Source organism: Phyllostomus hastatus, unplaced genomic scaffold, assembly GCF_019186645.2.
Source record: "Phyllostomus hastatus isolate PE091 unplaced genomic scaffold, TTU_PhHast_1.1 phas_contig_40, whole genome shotgun sequence".
In the NCBI taxonomy this organism is placed as follows: domain Eukaryota; kingdom Metazoa; phylum Chordata; class Mammalia; order Chiroptera; family Phyllostomidae; genus Phyllostomus; species Phyllostomus hastatus.
In genome coordinates, this window is record NW_025333872.1 from 84,500,808 (window position 1) to 84,519,901 (window position 19,094).

Consider the following 19,094-nt stretch of genomic DNA (forward strand, 5'->3'; position numbering starts at 1 on the left):
TCATGTTCCTTCTCCTCACATTTCCACCACAAACCCTGCCGTTTAACAATGGGGACCCCCCATGCTCTTGCACATACACTCCCCACCCTTCACTGAAGTATTAGCTCTTCTGGCAGTGTTTGGTTAGCTACTAAGAAAAGCCTGATTCACTTTGGAATACTTCCTAAAAACCTTTCTAGGCAGATATTTTATTTGACATCGTCATGTGTCATTGCACTTTTGGAACTCTCCCCCCACCCACCCCTTGAAATGAACCTTTTACATTCTGAATGGTGTCTGAAAGATTTCAGAAGTGGCGAGTGAACTTGACTTACTCAGGCTCATTGCAGCTGGGGCCCAAGGGGAGCTGTAAGGCAGCAGGAGCGTTGTAGAACACAGTACTTAGGTGTTTTATACTGAAAAGGACCGTGAAGAGAGCCATTTGACATACCTTAGGTACTCTAATATAGAATATTTCTCTGTCAGTAACTTCAAAATGATTTTAATGTCATCAAACTTACAAATAAATGTTCTCAGGAGATTTTTCCATTTTAAATTTCAAAGGTCAGCAAGTTAAGACCTTATGGTAACGCAGCAGTGGTTTATACATTATTATTCATGTGCTGTGGGTGTGAAACAATTTCCAAACAAAGGTAATGCCATATTCATAATTCAGAATGCTTGCTTCATATTTAACCTGCTAGGATATATTTCATATACGATAGTTAAATATATTGAATATCTCCTAAATCAACAATTTCTACCAAAGTTGACAATAGCTAAATAACTAGACAAAATCTAAAAATAACAATTGAAACCAAAAACTTAAAACCAAATATAAATTCTTTAAAATTTGCTTGGCACATCCTGTGAACAGATTAAAGATAATGGTCAAATTTAGTATATCCTATGTTCAAATTAAAATTCACACTATCTTTAAATTTGGCACTAATACCTGAGGCAAGAAAAAATAATCTGATGATTAATAGCTGAATACAATTCAATACAATATTAACAGATGCACTGACTCATTCTTCCACCCAACAACTATTTATTATACACCCATTGTATAGTGGTGTGCTGGAACCCGTTGTCAGAGCCAGTTGTTGAATTTTCAAGAAGTCTTAGCTGTTTGTTACACAAAGCCATTATTTAAAGTTAGTGTATAGGCACTTACAGCTAAATAGATAGGATTAAAATAAAAACAAAGATAATACTCAAAACTCATCATGCGCTAATTTTTTTACTTTACTACAAATCTGTTGTTGGGGAAATGTTTTGTATTTGTCAGATGGTATATACCGTGATATCTTTTCCCAACTTCACACTCAGTCAAGCCATTCACTTAAACTGGCCGTAGTGAAAGCACTTAAATCATAGAAATTGAAAATGCTACAAATCAGGGTCTTTTTAGTCATCGTTTAGAGAACCTGCTGTTAAACAGTGACCAGCACACCCCGGCCAGGCCCCCGGGGCGGCAAAGGTCTGCAGGTGCCGCTGGTGCGTGCTCACCAGTCCCGCAGGCTGGACTGGAGACCGATGAGTGCCCCCTGGGGGGAGAGCGTGGTGAGGGCGTTTGTGGTGGAGAGTGGAAGTCCAATGGCCCCCAGAAGAAGCCCACATCCTAATCCCACAATTCTCTGAATATGCCACTTTATATGGCAAAAGGGACTTTGGCACGTGTGATTAAATTAAGGGTCTTAAACTGGATTATCTGAGTGCGCCCAGTGTGATCACAAAGATCCCTACAGAAGGGAGGAGAGGCAGAGTTGGGGAAGGAGGTGTAGCCTTGGAATCAGAGCATGGATTCAGAGAGATTTGCAGATGTTAACACTGCTGGCTTTGAATGTGGATGCGGGCGGCCTCCAGGCATTGGAAAACACAAGGAAACAAATTCTCCCTGATATGTAAGATTAAGTTAAATTCATAGTGTTAGAAGGTATAAACCACCAAAGAGAAATTGTTTCCCAGTCACTGGTGCATTAACATTGTCTCAATGAATATGTGAATAAACCTTATTTTGGTAAGGCTGGTTTGGGAAGTTCTTGACTCTTTCACAGTTTGAATTACTGAGTAAACTAGCCTCCTTTTACTGTGGACATACGGGGACCCAACCGTTCAGGTGAGAGTGCCCACAGGGACTCTGGATCCTTAAGCCTTACTCTGTACCTGAAGTCCAGTGGTTCAACTTGTAATGGTCACCTTTTCTTCTTTAAATGTATATTTACTCCTTTCAATATGTTAATTAGTGCTGTAGAGCTGGCAAGATATAGAAGTATTACACTAGTAAATACCTTTTCTCCCAGTGGATGGGGACTTATAGGAGGATGATTATTAGCTTTTTTGGACGGATGCTGTTCCTCAGGGTTTGTGAAGGAAGGGCTAGGAACTAAGCCTCACTCTGCTTCTCCAGCTGGATTTCCCATCAATCACTGAGCATCGTGGATCTTAGGATAGAGGAAGAAATGCTAGCTGTTCTTAACAAGATGCTGTGCTGTTCTTTCTTTGCATTCAGCTCCAACCGAAGTTCATGTGTCTTACAGGACCTTTTTGTAATAGCAGAAAGTATACGAAACATACTCTAATACTCTGGCCTTCCCCTGGAAATTTCCTAAAGCTTTGGCACGGGTAGGGTCATGATATCATCCCCAGAGACCGAGATGACAGTTTTAGTGCCACTTACCTGTAGCACCAGCTCCTGAACAAGGAAGAGGGGAGTGCGTCTCAAGGCCGCCTTGGCTCTTTTCTTCACGCTTGGGTCTGTCTTGAGGCAACCAACTTCCAATTATGAGCAATTTTTATTATTGTTCTTGGGAAAGATGAAAAACTAACTTCAAAGTGTCTTAAGCAAAAAAAAAAAAGGTCTAAGTTAGCAAATTTCTATGATACTTTTTAGAATTGTTTTCTTTCTTCAATTCTCCACCTTTCCCCAAGGCCCTCTTGAGTTGAGGTTCTTGTTATTCTGAGCCGGGTCATGAAAATATTGTCAGGTTTCTCTTGAATAATAATGGTGATGATGCAGAAACAGCCACCACCTCCTCCTTAATATAGCACGTTCTAAGAGCCAGGCGCTGTCCAAGCACTTCGCCCATCTTTGCTTATTTAATCCTTACAGAACCCTTTGAGATGATACTCTTGTTCTCGTCACCAGCATTTTACAGAGGAGTCATCCGAGGCCCTGAGAGGTTAAGGGGCTTGCCCAGAGTCTCTCAGTCAGTGAGTGGCGGAGCTGGGATTCAGACTCAGGCAGCCTGGCTCCGGGCACAGCATCCTGGCCTCTCCGACCCACCCCACTGCCTCAGCTGCTCTGGGAAGAGATGGCTTCCCAGATCGGGATGTGAGGGCGGCAGAGCGTCCGAGGACCCATCCAGTCTTCCCAGAGGCTATGGCTGTCCTTGTTCTACTCCCGTTGTCCATTCACATTCCCACTTCACAGTCAACGCTCATCTGTGTCTTACAGGACTTTTCTGTGGTAGCAGGAAGCATAGATGGGGGATCATGTAGGTATAGCAGGAAGTTTCAGTAGGAGGTTTTGTAACTCACCATCTGCTGGACCAGTGTCCTATATTTGGTTTGGGTGATAGGCAATAAAAGAAAGCTTTGAGGGATGAATTTTAAGATTTGAACCTGTAATTCTCTCTACATCTACCAAGTGTCTTCTGTGTCTTCAGAGGCCTCAAATGGTTTTCTCCATGCCTCAGATTGATCTCTGGACCAACCGCCTGGTTCCCCATAGCCGTCAACTTCAGTGAATGAAGCTGGTTAATTGCTGCTTCTCTCTGCATCATGGGCTGCTGCCAGCCCACACAGGACTCAATCTCACAGCTTTCTGTCCCTCATAGATCCAAATATCCACACTCCCTATGCCCCTGAAAGTCTGACTCTGGACAATAAAGGGCATTAATTTTAAGATACTAATTTTCTTTGAAGGAGGAATGAGCAACCATGCCTCAAAGAGAGACAGGACCGGGGAGAGTCCTGGGGAATCTCAGTAGCAGGCACTCAAGGGCTGTCAGGCCCTGGCCATTGGGGTGTCTCGGTTCGTCCGCCATCTGCCCTGGGTGACATGGTTTTAAAGCTCAAATTGGGAGGCTGGTGTGGTTTGCACTGGCATCGCTGTTTACAAGTCTGAAGCCTGGTCCAGAATAATCCTTTAAGGGAGGAGTTTATTATTTTTATGTATGTCTTGCCTACTTTCAAAAGGCCATTGGATGAATCACTGTTCTTTTGTCTTCCGATATGTACTAATTTTGTGGTCTGGAGAGTATTTACTATGTGTGACTTAAACACAGTATAATTATATTCCATCTAACAGGATTATGTTGGTGCAGACTTATATTTTTACAACATTTTCTATTTTAGCACCAGGCACACCATTGGCACAACCCTAATTTGGCACCTCATGCCCCGTCTGTAAGGATATGCTCTTATTTTTCAGTACATCTAATTAAGAACTGAACTGTGTCTCTTTTTATATTTAACTCTTGACCTAATAATCTGTGAAAAACACTTAAGACTGAAATTATAGGTTCTATATAAATGATTTTGTGTATGTATGAAAACTGCCTTCCTGCCCTTCCAGGATACCTTAATGAAAGAATGTAATGATAGTGGCGATGATGATAATTATAATAATGTGTTAAACCCCATCAGCTTCTCAAAAGCAATGGATCTGTGTAAATGTTCACAACAAAATGCATCTCCAGTCTAATTTTGTCTCATCTGGGTGTGTATTTGTTTCACTGATGTTTTTCTGAGCTTCTTTGCTCTACAGCCCTAGATTCAAGGATTTGTTTCCCAAAAACCATCAAGACACACCAGGCCCAAACCGCTAACGATGTTCCACGGCAGGACCCCCTGCTAGCGTGAGCTGGGAGGTCTGTCGTTTCTGCACGTTTATGAGGAGATCTGACTAGATCTCCCCATAAAGGGAGGGAAGGGACTCCAGCCCTGCTGGGAAGCATTTTCTTCTCATAAACTTCCTAGCTTTGTCCACTTGTTACGCTTCTGTTTCTGTCAGTCATCAGATCAACCGCACTAGTGATGTGTCTAGTTCATTAGACAAGTTGTCAGAAAAGTGGGAGAACCCAGGTGAATTAAGTGGAGTTTCTTGTTTTAATGAAGAATGACTGGTCATAGCATCGGCATGCTGATAATATGAAGTAAAATGTCTGTAGATATTCTTTAAAGACAATTATAATTCATGCTGAGTTATTTAAACAAAAGAATATGAGCGTTATATTTTCCTATCTATGGATTACCAAGCATTACAAAATGGCTTACAACCAAGTGTGAAAGGCAGTGAGATGAGCTTGTGTCTCAGTCTGTTGGGGCTGCCGTGACCCAGAGCCTTAGGTCAGCTGGCTCCCCAACACCCGATATCTATTTCTGACAGTTCCAGAGGCTGGGGAGTCTAAGACCGAGGCGCCCGCAAATACGACTTCTGATGAGAGCCTGCTTCCTGGTTCATAGATGGCCCCCTTTTAGCTGTGGCCTCACATGGTGCAAGAAGAGAACTCTAGTCTCTTTGGTCCCTTATGAAGGCACCAATCTCATCTATGAGGGTCCCACTCTTCGGACCTTGTCACCTCCCAAAGACCCCACATTCAAGTACAGTCCCCCAGTATCCTCAGGGGATTGGTTCCACAATAGGAGGGTGCTCAAGTCCTTCTATGACATGGCGTAGTGTTTGCATATAACCTATATTTGCTACAGTAGGATATTCCCACACATCACTTTGTCCTAGTGAAAACAGTGTAGTGCTAATCCAAGTGTTGCTTTTTAGAACTTTCTGCTAGGTTTTTTTTTCCCCCAAATTGTTTTTCATCCACGGTTGGTTGAATCTTTGAAACCCACAGATATGAAAGCTGATAGTACCATTATTGGACATTAGGTGTCCACATGTGAATTTTGGGGAGACACAAACAGTCCATCTATAGCTCTTTATTTTTAATTGTTTTTTAATCTACTATTGGGTATTTCATTATTGATCTTGACTGTATCTTTTATATGGACTGTTTATGTATTGTACTTTATTTTTTAGCCTCTACTGGGTAAAATATCTCTTCTGAGGTTTGTGATAAATACATGTTAGACTAAGGTAAAGCATGAAATGCTGGTATATGTAGTACACTTATAATGTTAGATAAATATCTTCCTAGAGTTTTAAAGTGAGGTCCTGGGGTGTCATAAGAAACATGTCATTGGATGTAAGAAATGCCCAAATCTGTAGAGAAATTTTATTAAGAGTTTATTTGAGCCAAACTGATGACATGCTGGAAGCAATATCTAAAATGCCCCAGAGAATGATGGCTTTGCAATTTTGGGGCATACTTTTGGAATTAAGGCAGAAACTAAGGAAAATTACATGAAAGTGGGAAAAGCAAGGTACAGACAGTTAAACAAGATTCCGTGCTCCCTTGAGGGTGGTTATACCTTTGAGGGCTCTGGTAAAGAGGATTACTTCTAGCATTTCAAAGATGCATTGACCTAGATGCTTGCTTAAAGCTTTAACTAGGAAGTTGTAGGCCCGGGGTGTGACTACCCACCATGACTTGCCCAGTTAGGAATTTGTAATCAGATTACCCCGTGAGGTTACTTTTGGTTAGATTTATTACAACAGCCCTTTTTCATTCACAGGGACATTGAACTTTAAGGCAAACTTTTCCCAGCAGCTATCCTGATCATCATTGCTTTACATTCTAAGACATCAGCATCCAGACATGAGCCTTTCTGTCTCACCTGTCTCCCTAGGGAGGACGAGCACGCCCTCATCCAGCAGTACTGCCAGACGCTGGGAGGGGAGTCCCCGCTGAGCCAGCCCCAGAGTCCAGCTCAGATCCTGAAGTCGGTGGAGAGGGAAGAACGAGGAGAACTGGAGCGGATCATTGCTGACTTGGAGGAAGAACAGAGGTATGCTAGACCTGGGAGGAGAAGACATGTCATCTTGGGAAAACTTGTAATGGAAAATTCTTTAATAAGAACTTCAACCTGGCTCCTGCCCATTCCCTTTTCCAGTTATTGTCCAAGAAGTCATGGCGGAGTCATAGTTTTCGAGGACATGACCAAACTGGCCTGCTGGCTTTAGGTTACATACGGCTCTGTTTTCGGGTCCAGGGATGATGTCTGCTAGAATAATAACTCCAAGCCACCACTTTCTTCATGCTGGCTCATCTCACTGTTAAGAAGTGTTTTTACCTAGGAGGAAATAAATAGCATGCACTAACTTTGGAGGTAGAAGGCAATGTGCACTGTAATCATTTCAGTTTCTGATTGTCTGTGTTAGAAATTTGCAGATAGAGTATGAGCAGCTAAAGGAGCAGCACCTGAGACGGGGGCTCCCAGTCGGGTCACCTCCAGACTCTGTCGTATCTCCTCACCACACCTCCGAGGATTCAGAACTGATAGCGGAAGCCAAACTGCTCCGGCAGCACAAAGGTCGGCTGGAGGCAAGGATGCAGATCTTAGAGGACCACAACAAGCAGCTGGAGTCTCAGCTCCACCGACTTCGGCAGCTGCTGGAGCAGGTAGGGCATGAGGGACTCAGCGTCGCCCCTCTCCACGCCATTTGTCCCGGTCCCGTCTCCCAGGCACTTGGTACCAGTGTCACTGGAGAGGTTCACTTTCAGTTTCTCAGTTCTGGAATGAATTTAGACTTTCTTAGAAATCCCTCTTCAAATGTAAGCACTAAATCCTCCCTGGCACACACACACAAACAACAGACAGCGAGCTCGCCCAGTTTTAGCTGGACTTTCCCACTCTTCTTTAACACCGAAATCTATCTCGGCTCCGGACGGTTTCAGGAAAAAGATCCTGTGACATAGGTCTGCGTAAATTAAATACGGGAAACGTCTGTGAAGATTAAGGGAAAAGAAGTGACCTGAACTCTTCATTCTAAAGCTTTTCTTCCAATGAGCTATTTTCAAGAAATTAAGTGACAGATGTTTTTCAGTTTGTGACTATTATTTCCTAACACTGAGCCATGTTTATGGCAGTTGCTTGCAAAATTTCTTAATAAGAAATACAATTTCTATTTGATGAATATATACATGTATGATAAATATAAAATAGTTGTTGTTATAAAGAAATGCTCTCTTGTTTTTCCTTTCTTTCCTCCTTCCTGCCTTTCCTCCCTCCTTTTTCCTCCCTTCTTTTATTTCTCTCCTCTGTGTCTTAATTCTTCCCTTCCTCTGTTCCACTTTCCTTGTCTTTCCTTTTAGTGCTGATCAAAAAATTGATTTCTCAAATCGGTTTTATAACTCATCAATGAGTAATAGTCTGAAATTTTGAAAAACACTGTTCTTTGAGATAGAAAAGTTTCTGCCGTTTTGGTACCTGCCATCTCATTAGGGACCATAACAAGGTAGTATGATGTACAATGAGATGGTTTCTTATATAAAGACATAACGCGGTGTTGAGAATTAAGTCCTTGATCACATCTAGCAGTGCAGTAATAGGAACCATGTCACAGGATTAGTGGTGAAGATGCCTTTGCAGCAGGTACATATTGTGGAGAATCCCAGCAAGTGGACCTGGAGCTTCTCTACTTGACCCTCGGCATCAACATTTGTGTCGTCTTTTGCCTTTTTCTTTGGCCCCCGCAGCAAGGGGCCCCAAGGCAGTGACGCTCCTTGGCAGAAATGCCGTTCTCCAGAGATGATTTATTGAGTCAAAGCAGAAACCGCTTTCTCTCCAGTGATTTTCTCAAACTTTAGAAAACTGTCTTTCACCCTTGTTATCGGTATCTTTTAACATGTCCGAACAGTTCAAACCAGTGTAATTTCTGCATTACCTACAGAGCAGGCCAAAGGTCACCCATTATATTTTGACTGTGTATTTTTCTGTATGTCACTGTTTCAGAATTTGTGTGAAACTATTTTGGTCGCGGGTTCCTTTGGAGCTTCCAAATTGTGCATCATCAGAAAGTAAGAGTTCCCCCAAGACAGACCCCAGGCTGGGCCCTTTTTAAGTCCTCTGGAATGTCTGGTTTTTACCTCTGTTACATCACACAGAGGCCAAAACCTCTGTACAGAGGGAAGAGCTACATCGTTAGTATTATGAATCTAAAGTTTCTGAGTGGTGCCCATGTTAAGGGATGAATTTTCTCTTGAAAGCTCATGTTTAGAATATGAAGTATTCACTTGAGCAACCTAGTACGTGGACAACAATCATTGCCGAAGGAAGCCCTGCTCTGAAACCTTCGTTTGCCGTAGTCTGCCGATGATATCGGGGAGCCGAAGGCCCTTGGCTCCCCCTTCCCTCTGCCCGCCTTCCCTCTCTCCATCCATTAGACAGGGCTGCCTAATGGCTCATGTGCCTTCGGAATTGCACGGTGTTGCTTTTAGAGATAGCTGATATCGGAATGACTCTGTACATCCCAGACCGTGCAGCTCTTATCTCTTCTTAATGACAGCACGGATGCCAGGAGACAGAAAATTCAACTCCGCAAGTAAAAACTGACAAACCCACCAGGCTTCATTCAACTAATACAGATTAATGCAAAAGTCAGCATCAAATATATTTTATTTTCTTATTTTTTTAAGATTTTATTTATGTATTTTTAGAGGGGAAGGGAGGGAGAAAGAGAGGGAGAGAAACAGAATCATAGATTGGTTGCGTCTCACATGCCCCTGACCAGGGACCTGGCCCACAACCCAGGCTTGTGTCCTGACCAGGAATTGAACCAGCGACCTTTCAGTTTACAGGACAACGCCCAACCCACTGAGCCACACCAGTCAGGGCGGCATCATATATAACTTCTGCATTCCTTCTTCAATGGGTCACATTTTCTAATTTGACCATGTACTTGTCAATATGTCCATCATTGTTTCAAAGCTTTGTGTGCGAGTGTGTTTACCAAGTTTTTGCTAGGTGTCCAATTCTGTGCTAAGCACTTTAGAAATACTCATTGATTTCCACCTCAGAGCCCTCTGATACAAGCACCCCCAGCTTTTTAAAGAAAGAATCTGAGGTCCAAAAGGTTAAACATTTGCTCGGAATTAAACGACTTCTGAGGGACAGAGTTCAAGTCTAATCATCTGAATTCAAAATTGTGCTGTTAACCACCCTCCAATATTGCCTTTAAATATTGATTTATACTTAAAAAATGAGCTGATTTTGAAGTTGGATCAAAGACAAGGAGTGCTGATTTTTTAGAGATGAATTAATCATGTTTCTAAATCCACTTGGTTGACCTAAAAATAATGAGAACAATTGAGGGACAGACCCGACATTGATACATAAATCTTTTGATACAACCAAGTGGGTTCTTCAAGTCGCCCAGACTGAAAGGGAAAGACCACCTAGTGCCCAGGTAAGTTCTGGTGAGTTCTAGTGTCTATAGATGCTGAAATGTATTTGAAAATGTCTGCGGGTGAAGAACTCTACATGTGTGGTGAGGAAGGGAAAGTTAGAAATGGAAATGGTTTCCTTAATAACATTTTAAATCTTCCTCTGGCCTCCCCTCTGAATGCGACTCCAGCCTGAATCCGATTCCCGCATCAACGGCGTCTCCCCGTGGGCTTCCCCTCAGCGGTCCGCATTGAGCCACTCGCCCGATCCGGACCCCGGCCCGCCGTTCCACCAAGCCGGTCAGTGTCCCCAGGAATTGACTGCCCCCCACACTGCTCCGGTCTTTGCCATTTGTTTTGTTGTGCGTTTTTTCCCTTTTCAAATGGCATTTTTGCACATGGGTGTCTTAGAGCATAAAGAAACTTTCTCTTCTCTTTGGTTTCAGATGAGTAAAAGTCATTTCAACAATATCAAACATGCAGACGTTTAGAATAATAGCTGTAATGCACATGTGCACGTCTATGGTGTGTAGTGGTAGACCGAATTTTGGTGAAAGGCAAAAAAAGTGCTCTTCCCTTTTTGGGATAAGCAACAATTTAAGTGGGTTTTTTTTTTTGCCTGGAGGATGATTCTCTTTTTCTTTTCTATATTTTTTAGTAAGTTGTCTTTCTCTAAAACCATACTCGTACATACTCAGAATATAATCGTAAAGGACATGATACCCCAGCACGGATTTCTCTGCCCAGGCCTGGGCACTCAGCATTCCGCTCTCGGCATCCCAGGCCCTGGAGGCATTGCTGCCCCCTCACCCCCATCTGAGGCAGAGGCCCCCTCCAGCCTGTCGTTGGTCACAGAGAGGAGCTGTCAGTGCTGCCAGGAAGGACTCCGTCAACCGGGCATTCTGGAATGACATTTGGTTGTTGATAACATTCAAGTTCAGAAATTCTGCTGAGGATCACATACTTTAACCTAATTAATTTGTTTATGAGATAGTGTTTGCTATATTAATCAGAAAAAACTAAAATATTAATATTTTATTTTTTTAAATAAGGATCATCTTGCTATTGATTATAGAATGAAATTCATGAAAGCATAAAGTCTTTTATGGGATACCTCTAGCTGTGTGGTAGCAGAAGCAAGCCTGTGCTGAAGTCTCAAAAAAAAAAAAAAAAAAGAGGGAAGAAGGAAAAAGAAATTGGTAGAATATTTTTCTCATGTGAAAAATAGTTGCAATGCAAAATAATGCAATTCCAACTAATAAATTGAAATAATATGACATTATGGATTTTTCACTCATGAATTTTTAACCTAGCACATGGATTCTTTTCATAGGCACATCTAGTACATTTTATTTATGTATAAAGTTATATTACCAACAAATAAATACTGAAGTGGTTTTGGTATTTTTCCCTAAAATTGTCATTTTCCATGAGAATTATTTTCACCTTGGTATTTAGAGGCCACAGCTAGTATTTTCCCCTTCATATTTTCCTGATGCTGGTGTTGCTGAAAGCCTGGATGTTAGTTTCAGGATGCCTGTTTTTTTCTCTGCTGTGCAGTGCCAGAGGACCTGCTGGCCCCGCCCCACGACACCAGCACGGACCTCACAGAGGTCATGGAGCAGATCAACAGCTCCTTTCCATCCTGCTGCCGTGAGTATGCGCGACCCTGGCACCACCGCTGCACCTGTTCCTTCCATCTCCTTTTTTCTGGTTGTATTCCTGGGTAAGATCAGAAAGACCTCTATTAGAAACAGGATTGAATATTATTTGACAATAAATCAAACCTTCTCTATGTCAGCAAAGCCCATGATGTTCAACCCAGGTACCATGGCATCCCTGGGGGCAGTGAGTGCAGTCCCACCCTTTGAGACTTTTCGGGATGCCCTGTGAGTGATGGCATGAAGGCAGATAAAATAAGTCTACTTTTAAAAAGAAATTATTCTCTTCAGTGCAAGCCAGAGTAAGGAGCATGTATTACTTAAAAAGAGAGCGTTCATTGGCATGCCGAACAAGGCATGAAAATCGCCTTTTCTCCTGCAATTCCCTCTCCAGACATTGATCTCTGATGTCATCACGTGCAGGTACAGCCAGAGATTATTTTCAGATTTTCCTCTTTTCTTCTTCTGCTTCCTTTTCTTCCTGGATAAAGTAGTCACTGAATAAAGACCAAACCATTTAAGGCATCACAGATTAAGACCCTGTGAACTTCCCACACGAGCAACAAAGAGCCAGATAACCAAATAAAAGCAGTTCAACTCCCAGAGGAACTTATTAATAATTCTTAGTTATTGATTATTTTTAACCAAACATCTCGTCCAGCTTCTTGCCACCTTGCAGTTTCTGCTGAGCTCTGGCCAAAAAGACTTCGGCAGTTTGACACAGAAATGGTGGACTTGTGTAAGCATGCGCACTACTTAATGCCAAAGTACATTGTAAATAATCTTTTAAAGGAATGTGAATGTATTATTTATAATTTTTATGAATTATAACTGATTTTTAAATCTAGTTGGCCATTAAAGTAAGATTTTAGTATGTATATATAACTATCATTTGTCATACATTATTTATGTGTGATATAATATATATATAAACAGCCTCTCATCTTACTCTTTTTCATCCTCTCTTTGGAAAATACTATCCTAAGATATATTGACTTCATTTAAAAAGCGTCTTTCAATTTATGCCACTCTGCAGTTTACAAAATTCAGCATTAGCAGGAAGTTGAAACAGCTATTTGAAACATAGTTATCTCTGAAGTTTTAGAAGTATTTGCCTGAAGGACACATAATAGTTTCTACAGCACATAAATGTACTTATATTTGGGAGTGTGTCATTTTCCAGGTTATTATGTGTAGTTCTACTTCCCCACGTCTGCTGAGTCACATTTATTTACTTTGTCCATCCCCACACTTGTCCCCAGAGAACATGGGCACGCACACTTTTGGGCCCTGAAGAGACTTAGAAGCATGAAGTCTGTAGGCTGTCAGACTGTTGCATTTTTTTCTGGGTTTGTAGCAGCCACAAAAAAGGAGCAAATTAAATCTTTTGTATTAATTATACTTCAAGGTTGAATTTTCTGGAGAATTGGTTCTGAGTTGCATGCAACTTAATGATGAGATAAAACCTCCTCATAGTCTTTCTAAGCCAGAATTTCAAAATTAAATTTCTCAATGAAATTACTTTTTAGGTCAGCTTAAATGCAAATACATTAATAACTAATTAAAAACAAATTCTGTAAATCAAAGCCAATTAGAAGTTTTTATTTAAATGTCCTGATGGGCATTTTCAATTAAAAGTCAATTGGCAGTGAGCACTAGGATGGGAGATGATTAAATTTATGCTTTACCAATGGATATAAAAATGTATAATTTCCATAATGAAAATTTTATACCAAAAATTCATAATGACTTTTTGAAAGTTTGTATTTTGAAGCAGTTACTCTTAGTTTTTTCACAGTATATTCTTATATCTTGATATTGTAAAAGACTGATCCTTATCATAATTTAGAACAGTATGTAATTAAACATAAGTAGTAATCTTAATTATAGGGCAAAAATTAATCTTAAGAGGTGAGTGTGTTCTTCTCGATTTATGATCTCCTTAAAGGCAAGTATAAAATTTCTATCGATCTAATCTTATCAGCTAGTAATAGATATTTTCGGTTCCTGAGGAGGGTGTGTATCTTCAGCGGGACCCACATAACAGGTTAAGCCCCCCTTTGCACAGATGCCATCTCCACCTGCACTATTCCGCGCCGTGAGAGTGGGACACGGGGCCTCGAGGTTTGTTCCTGGGACCCTGGCTCCACTTTCTCATGGTCTTAAACTTGTGCCTTCGCACGTACTTACAATCTGTGTTATGTGTCGTTTTCTGTGGATGAACATTATTACTGATCCTGTGGGTTTTTTTTGATGAGCTCAAGTGCATCCCTTGTAAGAAATGATAAATAGTGTATTTTAGAATCCTTTGAAATTTAAATTTTATTATGTGTGGTTTCTGCTGTTAGTTTGGTTTTAGTTTGCTCTTCTTGGTATTTATATTCTGTATTTTGCTTTGATAATGTAAAAATTTCTAAGATAGGAATAGCTCTACATAAAAAATAAAAATTGACTTATTTGTAAAACTGATAACATATTTTTAAAACTCTACCTAAGGTTATTAAGCCTTTTAAAAATTGATGCAGAATAGAAATACTGAGTCACCTAACTCAGACTTGGTGTCCAATACATGTTTCTGAGTTGGATGGATGGATGGATGGATGGATTACATTTTCCCACTGGGAATGTTAAGTTATTGAAGTTTCCGCAGATAGTATTCACAGGTTCTGTAGGATTCATTTGCTTTGCTGTCTCTGTTAAGTTGCTCAGCTAGCAAATATTTTAATAAGCCTTCAAATTCCCAAAGCTTGCTGACCGCATTTGAAGAATTTTTCTAAGCAAATCAGCTTGGCAGCCTCCAGTGCCAAGCCAATCTCATGAGCCCCTGTAACTAATAAGGACTTTAAAATTGCTTGTCAGTAGCACACAATGAATTGATCTACATGTTAATCTTGACTTTTGATCCTTTATGAATTAACAATTAGCATAGTCATGAGTACAGTTCTACTCCTGACAGTCTTGGAATTAAAATGGAACTGCATTCATAAATCCTAATTACATGAATTGCCTACTTAAACATGGCTTTTTTTTTTTTTTACTGTATCCATGTATTGTTGCATATAACATTTCAGAATTCCTCTATCTTGAGTTAATATCCCAGTTGGTCCTGGTAGCATCCTTGAATTATGGCCTTTTAAAGTCTTCTTTTGATTATTTCCTTTAAGTTTCAGAGCAAAGAGGCAGGTGTTTCCATCTCTTTCTCTCAAGGAGTTAATGAAAGGCTTTTAATTCTGTTGCTTATTAACCAGTGTACATACTAAAATTTCCACTAACTGATGTAACTTTTAGTGTAAAATGTTTTGTCAGTTTTTTTCATTTATGTCATCTAAATATATGGGATACTAGTAGTAAGATGAGTATTTTTTTGCTTTTAAAGCATCAAATGCTTTTAAAGTTATTTTTTCATCTACGGGCATATTTTTACATGAATTGCCTATGTTTATTAAACTTGAGTGACATTTATCAAAAACTCAAAACATACAAAAATGCAATGATTTATGATTTATTTAAAAAATGTATTTGTATGATTTGTTAAGGGGAGTACCCATAGCCTTTTATTTGATAAAAAGTTGGGTTTTAAATGTAGGTTTGATGCAAGATTGATTCGATTTCTGTTTTGGTGTGGTTATTTGTTACTTGGAAGGGTAGCATAGCTCCCCCTGTTGTACCTCAGCTGTCCCTCAGGCATGGGTCGTGTGTGTGTGTGTGTGTGTGTGTGTGTGTGAGGCGGTCCCCTGGTTTTCTTCCTCTTGTCACTTCCTGCTGTAACTGGGCTGGGGTGAGCCCAATTCTCCCCCCAAAGACTACTGGGGCTCGCGCTTTCCCTCCAGGCATCATAAGAAGGTCTTCCTTCTCATTTGCTCCTTTTCCGCACAAAGCTGCTAGCACTCACCATGTGGCCATGACTATCTTCTGTTTCTTCCCTAAGCACAGAAAAATGAGAGGGGGGAAGGACTGAAGCGTGCTGGGTGATGAGGGGCAGTCCTCCTTTGACCCAGGGCAGATGGGACCATCATTGGAGGGGCGGGGCTCCCCCTCCCCAGCAGCGTTGCGTGTGAGAGGATGATTAGGAGATTGGTCAGGGAAAGGGGGAGAGAAAAAAGCAGAGGCCTCGGGGGAGAGTGTTGCTAGTGGCTGCCCTCGAAGCGCCCACCAGAGCAGCCGCACTGTCCGTCAGGGCTCTCTGGGACAGGAAGGGACTGAGCGGCAGGTCAGAGGCGGAGGTGGATTAGACACCAGCCTAACTTCTCCAGGGCTCTTAACTGGGGCCATCTAAGGCACAAGTGTTAGCCACGTTCCTCGAAGACAGCCGAGGACCGGGCCAGCCCTTTCCTCGATGTGAGCACACTGCCACCATCTTCCCGGACTTCGGGGCTAGGGTGGCAGCAATGAAAGACTCGTGCACCTCCATTTCCCTAATGCCTCCTTGGCCAGAATTGGTACTCTTCGGCAAAATACACAGAATTTGCTCTGTTCTGGTACATGAACCAAATACATGGCAAGTTTTCAACGAGAAATTTTGAGATTTTTTTTTGCAAAGCTAAGTACTCACTGAATGCTTCAGTGCATGCTTTTTGACAGAGCTAGTGTATGCTTCACATATTGGGGTGGAATTTCTGTATCTTAGAGCATCCAGCCAAAAAAAAAAAACAACCACAAAACACAAAAAGCAAAAAGCAAAAAACCCAAAACCAAGAAACCTTGTTTCTTATTAGCATCTATTTAATATGCTGGCAATGGCTCACCTTTACATGCCTGAGAGGGGGAACCTGCCAAACCGCTGTACCACCTTAAATTTATTTCTTTTGTTTTCTCTTTCAGCAAATCTCCCCAGCAGGCCACAGGTAAGATTTCATTCATTGTTTTGTTAACAAAAATTTTAACATATCAAAAGAGAATTTTATTCATATATGATTTCAAATCAGGGACGTCAGTAGCCCTCTGTCTGAACCTAAGACATGTCACAAAATAAAGGAGATGGGCAAAGTTTTAAAGGCAGAGTTTGCAAAGGCAGAGTTTGCAAGGAGCTGGCAGTCAGCGAGATGGGATGCTACGGGAAACAAGACCACAGACTTACACTGTTCGTTTTCTGATTGGTGGGGCATTTATTTGGTCACCTGATTCAGTGGTCAGCAAGTGGGACTCTCACAGGAGATCAACCAGTAGCATATGACTGGGCATTTGTCAAAGTCCCGGTTCTGGTTCAGGCCTGCAGAACTAAGTCTCCAGGGTGACCTCCCGACCGAAATCAGACAGGGAGGCCCTTGGTTCCTCGGGCGGTTTCCAAGTCCAAGGAGCAGAGAGTCACGCCCTGTCAGCAGCCTCAGGGTTCAAGCTGCCAAAATCCAAAGTGGGGCCACAGTGGTATTAAAGTTCCTGTAAGTCTTCAGGTTGGTTGGCTTATGTGTTGATTACAGTGTAGAATAAGCAGGTTAGCTACTATCAGATTTAGTGCTGCTTTAGTCCCATATAAATAAGTAAACTTGCTTGACATTCAAACGTTAGTTGATTCAGTACAATAGCTTACAATCTGGGGAGGGAGAACCCATACCAAGGCAGTTCTCCCAGATGCCCCAGATACCCAGTGCTTGATCATCTGTGCTCTAATTGCTTTTTAACAGCCTCATATATGCTGTGTGAAGTTAGCCTGGGTAGGTTTGGCTGACCACTCTTCTCCCAGATATCTGCATGAGGTGGCTGCCACAGCCTTTGACTTAAAAACAGTGACTAGAGCAATGTACAAAGGTGGTTTTGTTATGTTGGGGGTAGGGTGGGGTCTTGACTTTTCATTTAAAAATCCATGGCCGTATACCTTTCAGTAGTTTCTTTATCAGACACTCTTAGTAATAATGTGCCATAAGACCACAGATCTTGAGAGAACATTTTCTCCCATGAACTTTGTTATTAATTTTCTTTAAACATCGAAACTTCTTCTGATTGTCTTACCTATTGGCAAGAAGGGCTGGGATCGTCTTTAGGGACCTGAGGAAAGACAAAGAACATAAAAGAAATAAGTGGATGTGGTGTGAGAACTTGTGAGACAAAAGGACCTCACCCCAGGGAGCAAAATTCCTCTTCTGCTTGCTCCTGTTGTCTCCGTGAACCAGCAGCCAGGACTTGGGACCCTGAAAAGAGTGAGGGTGGGAGGGGGTGCCAGAGGTGTGAGATAAGACTGGAGATCAGGAAAGCACACCGGCCCAGGAATGGAGTCTGACTAACTGTCCCACTGCATTCAAGGACACCAAGATGCCTGTTGGTGAATATAATGTGAGACTGGTGTGGAACTGTATGTTGCTTGCTCTCTGGCCACCTTCAAGTTCATGAACACAGACATCAGAGTAGGCTGAGGATTGCAGTTGACCAAAGTTGAAGTTCTGGTTTTGTCCAAGAGAGGACATAATGAAATTCAAAGGAACAGTCAAAGGAGTGATGATGATGATCGAACCAGGCACCTAAGGTTGGCAGGGAGAGGAGCGAGGGTGCCCTTAGGTGTTGGAGGCACGAAAACCGTGGGAGAATCAATGCGCTGTAGTATCCAAGGATGGATGACGCTGGGTCCTAGTGGGAGTCAGCTGGAAAGGTAGAAGAGGTTGTCAGAAGGTGGGATGACTGAAATTGAAATTGAAATGTTGGGGGGGGTTGCAGGTATTGGTAACGGTCCGTATTTGGAACTCTGAGTAAGTGGCAAAGAAGGGTGGAGAACAAGTTTATTGGAGATGAGAACCGCAAGGAACCAAGAGGACAGAGTGTTGGAAGAATCATCCATGTGGGTGTTGAAATCATTAAGATTCTAAAAAAGCTTTAAAATTGGTGACAGTGAGCCATTTATTCTTCAAGAAGTAAGGGAGCATTGACCCCGGGGGTCAGAAGGTGGCTGCATAGTGGTGGTGTAGTCTGAAGGCATGACACCCAAAGCTGGGTGTTTTTAGGGATGAGAGAGAAGAAATGCCCTGAAAAACACAAGTAGGACCTAGGATGGACTTAGCCAATGTGTGAGGATTGTGGGAGATTAAAAACCATTCATACGTGAGTGAGAGGGTTGTGGGGGAAGCTGTGTCTTCGGGGCAGATGCAGGTATTGATAGAGTGAGCAAGGGAAATAGGCTTTCAGAGCAGAGGGGGAGGCCATGGGTTTTAGTGAGGGTGGGCCGTGTGGTCTACAGAGG

General features: G+C 41.9%; 1 protein-coding gene across 8 annotated transcripts in view; it reads left to right on the forward strand.

The window, feature by feature from the left end:
• The window catches only part of UTRN (utrophin), a 453,043-nt gene that overhangs the window by 430,035 nt on the left and 3,914 nt on the right, over positions 1–19,094 (forward strand). For all 8 annotated transcript variants that reach the window (XM_045842802.1, XM_045842803.1, XM_045842804.1 and 5 more), the window contains 5 exons: positions 6,733–6,891; positions 7,265–7,505; positions 10,460–10,568; positions 11,829–11,921; positions 16,751–16,773. In XM_045842802.1, coding sequence (XP_045698758.1) covers positions 6,733–6,891; positions 7,265–7,505; positions 10,460–10,568; positions 11,829–11,921; positions 16,751–16,773 — 625 coding nt within the window. The remainder of the gene's footprint in view (positions 1–6,732; positions 6,892–7,264; positions 7,506–10,459; positions 10,569–11,828; positions 11,922–16,750; positions 16,774–19,094) is intronic.